The 6000-nt window shown below is 40.8% G+C and overlaps 1 protein-coding gene across 2 annotated transcripts in view; it reads right to left on the bottom strand.

The window, feature by feature from the left end:
- Positions 1 to 1612: 1612 nt before the first annotated feature.
- The window catches only part of LOC139734868 (FAD-dependent oxidoreductase domain-containing protein 1-like), a 43911-nt gene continuing 39523 nt past the window's right edge, over positions 1613 to 6000 (bottom strand). For both annotated transcript variants that reach the window (XM_071645659.1, XM_071645652.1), the window contains exons 5-9: positions 5667 to 5761; positions 4730 to 4914; positions 3780 to 4076; positions 3006 to 3107; positions 1613 to 1968 (exon numbers count right to left, since the gene is read on the bottom strand). In XM_071645659.1, coding sequence (XP_071501760.1) covers positions 1714 to 1968; positions 3006 to 3107; positions 3780 to 4076; positions 4730 to 4914; positions 5667 to 5761 — 934 coding nt within the window. In that variant the 3' untranslated portion in view covers positions 1613 to 1713. The remainder of the gene's footprint in view (positions 1969 to 3005; positions 3108 to 3779; positions 4077 to 4729; positions 4915 to 5666; positions 5762 to 6000) is intronic.

The following is a 6000-nucleotide window of genomic DNA, read 5'->3' as shown; positions in this document are numbered from 1 at the left end:
ATAAAGTGGCATGCCTTAGAAGAGCAGAAACTGTGCCACACACCACTGTTATACTGAGTTATGGCAAATACTGATGAAGCAAATTGAATTTATAAAATCCATTCAGCCACATGGCTGCAAAGGGCTATGGGAGAAAAGAAAAAGACATCTACATTTGAAGGGATCGTTTTGGTTGAGACCTAATTTCAGGTTTCTAATATTTTTTGGTGGGATAATGAGCAACCTCTTATGAAATATGAAAGAGGAATTCAACTTTTGTTTGATGAAAATTGGTTTTGAAATGGCTGAGATATCCAAAACAGAGTGATTCTAATAAAGTGTGGGGCCCACATTTTATTACAATCACTTTGTTTTACTTTGTTTTTGGATGTTTCAGTCATTCCAAACCCGATTTTCATCAAATAAACTTTGAATTCCTCTTAAAATGGAATGCTCTGTGCTCTTTCACACGTGTTTTCTTGGTATCTCACAAAAAAACTAAAAGCTCAATTCTCATCTCCACCAATACTGTACCATCCCTTTTAAATTGTGATATTGCTAACTTTGACTTTAAACAAGCAATACAGGGTAATGAGAAGACAGACAATGCAAGATACTGGCATAACATAACTGGTTGTCTGCAAAAGCTGTCTCGTATCAGCATGATTATTCTCACTTATTTGCTCTCTTTAATGTGCATTTATTCCAGTTTTAGGTTAATTGCACTTACTTCAGCAACAGCTTAAACTTAAAAGAACAAAGACAGAAAAATGTCAGTGCATGTGTTCAATTTTGTATTCAAGGTGAATACATACAGAATCAAAAACAAGACAGAACAATACAGGGGAATATACATTTAGCTGCATATGCACTATACAGGGTTATAATCTTAAACATATGTTATACACCTACCTGTATATATATTGTGGAAGACAGAAAGACCAACAAATGTAAAATAACTTCACATTTGAAACATTATAGATTACACAAATATGCTAAAAATCAATAGTTTGTACACTACAGAATGCAATTATACTGTGAATCGATGGATACGGTGCTAGTTCACAAATTACGAACACATCCCAAACCTGTTCACTGGTATCAGGTTTATAAATAAGACCGCAACCAAAGAATTTCTATCTGTTAAAAAATGATTCGACTAGATTTTTCCATGATCATCGGTAAAATTATTCCCTCTTTGTCTGTGAATACAAAGATGAATGAAAATGGATACACTAGGCTTGCAGAAATGTCCTTGTAGCAAAGATCCATCAGAATGCAAAATAATGTTGTACAATTCATTTTAAAAAGATGCCTTTGGTAGGATCCTAAAGATAATAAATGAGGGAACTTTCCAGGGTTACATATATGCAAATTTTTCATCCCATCACACACCAATTGGCACGTATGGCTTAGGTAAAAGGCATAGGACGAAAATGATTGATCAACTGGAGTGGACAGTTGACCAGTGATCCTCGCAGAACGCTGACCTTTTACCACCTTTCACCCTCTCTTTGGTCAAAAGGTCACAGGCACCGCCGAGTGTTGAAGTGCACAGTCTCCGATGTAATATCAGCAAACACACAACGGCTACAATGTCTATTATAAGTTAGTAACAGCACATCGTGTGCCCCTTTCAACAATACACATGTCCCTTGGTATGGTCCTGTTCTGGAGGTTCTTGTCCTGATGCAAGTCCATCAAGCAAGGGGACTCCCCCCTCCCCAATCCTCCTCATATGATGCACTGTTCCCTGATGGGCATCCTCTTCACTAAGCGGTCAAAGCCCATGCGGGTGAGGTCAATCTCAACGAACTTCCCCTCGAAGACGAGGTCGCTGATCGCCTGGCCCACTGCTGGTGACTGCTGAATGCCGTGGCCTGAGAAGCCGGTGGCCATCAGAAGGTTTGGGTAGGCCGGATGGAAGCCTATGATGGCATTCTGGTCCACAGTGTTGTAGTCATAGAAACCAGCCCAGGCACTCTTCAACTACAAAAACAACAGCAAAAAAAAAAAAAATCAACAAGAGAAGATACATATCTCTCTAACCCCCACTTAAAAGATATAGTTGATGAACATTCAAGAAGCTTGTGACCTTTGAAGGAAGCGATTTTCAAAAGTGTGGAGGGCGAGCCAAAATTTGACTGTAGTAAAAAATCTTACCAGAACAAACTATATCAACAAATGAGTTCAAAGAAAAAAACGAGGAATATATGTGTTGCCCACTTAAGAATCGGTTATAAATTTGCATTAGAGGGACTTCTAGAAAGTCTGTAACAAGGAACGAAACTTATGTATGAGGGCACAAATCATGAAATTTATTCAACTGTGCTTTGTCAAAAAAAATAATAATAACAATGAATAATGAAAATTTTAGTAAAAAGATACAGTACCAAACTACAAAAATACATTATCTAAGAGCCGATGGGTTAATGTTGCTGGCTGAAATGAATGAAGTGGCACTGGGAGAATGATTTTACATTGACAGATGTTCAATATGACTGCATAGCTTTCAGTCAGCCTCACACCAGGCATGAGGCAACAGCCGCTAAAAACTGTGGCCTAACAGAAGTCTGGATATTTGCGCTTTCACAGCATGAAAAACACCAGGCATGAGGCAACAGCCGCTAAAAATTGTGGCCTAACAGAAGTCTGGATATTTGCGCTTTCACAGCATGAAAAACATTATCGATTAGAGATGTCAATCCACGCATTGTTGTAGTTTTTCTATCTTGTTAGTAATGAAGTAGAGAAACAAAATGTCTCTGTTGTGGGAAAATCAAATAGAACCATCATTTGAAGATACAGTCAACCTTGCTTATCTAAAATTGACCTTACATAAGTCAAATAATTGCCGAAGTCGAAAGTCTTTCGAAGTCTTTTTCTCTTTTTATTCCATTGATTTTAATCCCCTCGCAAGTCAAATTTTCTCTATGTCGAAGCTATTTCTTCAGTCCAAATAGATTTGACTTAGGCGAGGTTGACTGTGCTAAATGTCGCTACAAACCTGCACTACTAATCCTCACCTTCAGACACTCGAACGCTGGAACAGTCTTTGATATCGATGGCCAGACAACCTCATCAAAGAAGTCGTAATCGACATTCATGTCAGTTGTCTTTGGTTCCTCCTACAACAAAGAAGTTGACATTTAAAGTCAGTATAATCATATACTCATGTACAGCTCATAGCATGCTTAATTGAACCTCTCACCACACATGCAAATCCCCAGTCTCTGGATAATGACTGTGAACACTATGAATATAACTTACTGTTGCTGTATCGACAACCAAGACGTTGCTTTGGTATGAAAGCTTCAAGATGGAATCATCATCCTTTCTTCCATCTCCATACACATTGCACAAATAATGCACATTCATGAAATCATCGAACAAAGCCATGCCATGCAAACAGCAGTGGAGCAAACTACTCAATGAATTTATAACTGAAAACATAAAACCCACATTTTGCGCAGCCCCTCTCTGCACTGTCTGCTCTCTTTTAAGAAGGGTTTCAGCACAAACACAGTCAAAACTATCACAATCAACACTATCACAATACGAGCAGATCTCCCAACCTGTGCAGTTTTTGAAAACATAGTGATGGACGGTAAAAACATTCTGAGGGCCAAAATCACTTTCTGTTGTTTTAATGTGGGGGGGAAAAAAGAGAAAACACAAGTTTTTGTTTCAGTAAAGTGTTATTTTTTACAAAGAAATTCAAACAAACATAATATTGTGAAGACATTCTAGCTGTTATTGGTCTCCTCTATTTCACACATCTGTTTTCGTAGGCTACACACCTCGTCCGTTCTCGGGCCTGATCCCATGATGTAGTTCCCCCCGAGGCCCTCCCGCCGGAAGTACGACCCTTCCTGGTTGATGACCATGGGCGCGTCCAGTCCCGGCCCGCTGGGGCAGTGGCAGACATAGACATAGCGCTTGCGCGGCTCCACGGGAAGAGGGACGTCCAACAGCTGCTTCTGCGTCCCACGGCCGATGTCCAGCATGCTGGCCAGCTGCCCGGACCACGCCCCTGCACATATCACTGCCATGGCACAATCCACGTCTATGATTTCTGGACTGTTAGGCATCCTCACCTTTTTAAAGAGAAGAAAATGTTCTGCCTTCAATAACTTAAGACTAGCACAGACTCAAACTCTCCCACTCTTGGTTGGAGATCTCCTGCTTTGAGGCCACTTTCTCAAGATCCCCCGCTCTCCCGCTGGAGTTTGAATTTCTCCCACTGTGTGTGTCTACCGCTTAAGATGCATTTTCTCCTGCTTAAAATGTACCTTTCTCCTGCTCAACTTAAATTTTGTACTATGTTTAAGAATAAGGCTATCAAAGGATAGCACCAGAGATCATTTATAACCCTAGAGCTTTCAGGGCCTGAAGCGGGTCCTGGACCTAACTGCAAGGGACATTGTGCTTCAAGCTCATGATGTGCACTATGCATACAATGCACATTTTCAGGCAATCTAACAGAGTCGCCACTTTGCCAGTGGTCCAGGCAGGAGATTCTCCCAATGAAGCAATGCTTGGGGATGGATCTAGAATAGGTGCATAAAAGCAATATGAAATGTTTGATGCCACCTACCCAGTTTTTTGTCATCAAATACAGGAGAAAATATAATCTAAGATACAACAGAGCAGAAAGCTTGATTCATGAAGAAATATCCACCAAATTTAAAAAAAAAATGTCAGCAGATTCCTACTTTGACAGCAAGTGTGGCACCATGTCCATACTAACCTTGACTGATTTGATGCGCTTTCCTTCACCGGCAGACAATTCAGCGGCGGACAAGCCGGGACTAGTCTGGGAGCACTCGAAGCCCACCACCTCCCCGTGACAGTAACGAGCCCCGAGTGACTCCGCCTTGTGTTTGAAGGCCTTGGTCAGGAGGTACGGGTCAAACCAGCCCTCGTTTTCCAGACCTAGGAAATAGAGAGAGGGGGGAAGAGTTCCTGTCACTGTGCAAGGTAAATCTTTCTTGTTCTGTTTCTGGGCTATGGGGTATGTTCCACACACCAAACTTTTTCTTCTGGTGTCCATTTGACCCAGCAGCTAACATTTTTCACACATGTAATTCGTAGCATTACTATTTTTTCATCTGCTATGGCAACAACAATAACGAAAAAACATTGTTTTTAGAATCATTGTTCCTGTTTAACATCCATTTAATACCAAATGAGTCATTCTGCTCTCCAAAAGGATTTGAGGGAACATGACACACGTGCTTTATCGTCGCTGGGGTGACAAGACCTGTATCTGAAACTTTGGTGCAAATGACTTTTTCAGATTAATGGTCAGATTATCGCTTAAGTGATGGTCTGTCCAAATCCTAGCTGTCTAAGCCCAAAAATGAAGCCACCAAGGCATGTCAGAGGAAAGGCTACACCATTTGATATAGTGCTTTGGCTGCTATGTTTTTGTGCTCTCCCGAACAGCTGACATTTTGTAGATACAAGGTCTTGTCCCCCTAGCGACGTTAAACTACCATGAGCTATATATTTGTGAATCAGAGAACTCCTAAAAAGTATTAATTTGTTTTGGTTTCAACTCGATCAGTCAAAGTCACCAGGGAAAAAAAAAAGGTACATGTAGTAAATCATTTTCACTCTGAAGGTTACATGAAAGCAGAGATCAAGTAAAACAAGCTAGTATGCAAAGAGGTATAATAACATACCATATGCACCCAACTCCACATCTTCAGTGTTCATCCACGGAAATCGTTCCTGGAGTTTCTTGGCGGTAAGGAGCTCAATCTTTGCCCCCAGCTCACTGAAAGTTCAAAGCAATTAAAGAAAAAAAACAGGGGGGAGTTGGTTATTGTGCTAAAAAGAGTTCTATACTTCAATTATACACAAGAATAGACAAGGCTGTCCCTAAAATATATTGACCTCTACTGGAGGGGGGGGGGGGGGGGGGGGGGGGGGGTTAAGAAAGTGTAACCATAGCATTCGTTGGTTGTGTGTTGTTCTTGTTGCCTTTAATTCCTGTGTTAATTACCCACAAGACAG

This window comes from Diadema antillarum, unplaced genomic scaffold (assembly GCF_040938485.1).
Source record: "Diadema antillarum isolate AM-2024a unplaced genomic scaffold, OU_Dant_1.0 scf00000027, whole genome shotgun sequence".
NCBI lineage: Eukaryota > Metazoa > Echinodermata > Echinoidea > Diadematoida > Diadematidae > Diadema > Diadema antillarum.
The sequence above is the reverse complement of the archived record's forward strand: the minus strand, read 5'-3'. Positions and strand labels throughout refer to the sequence as shown.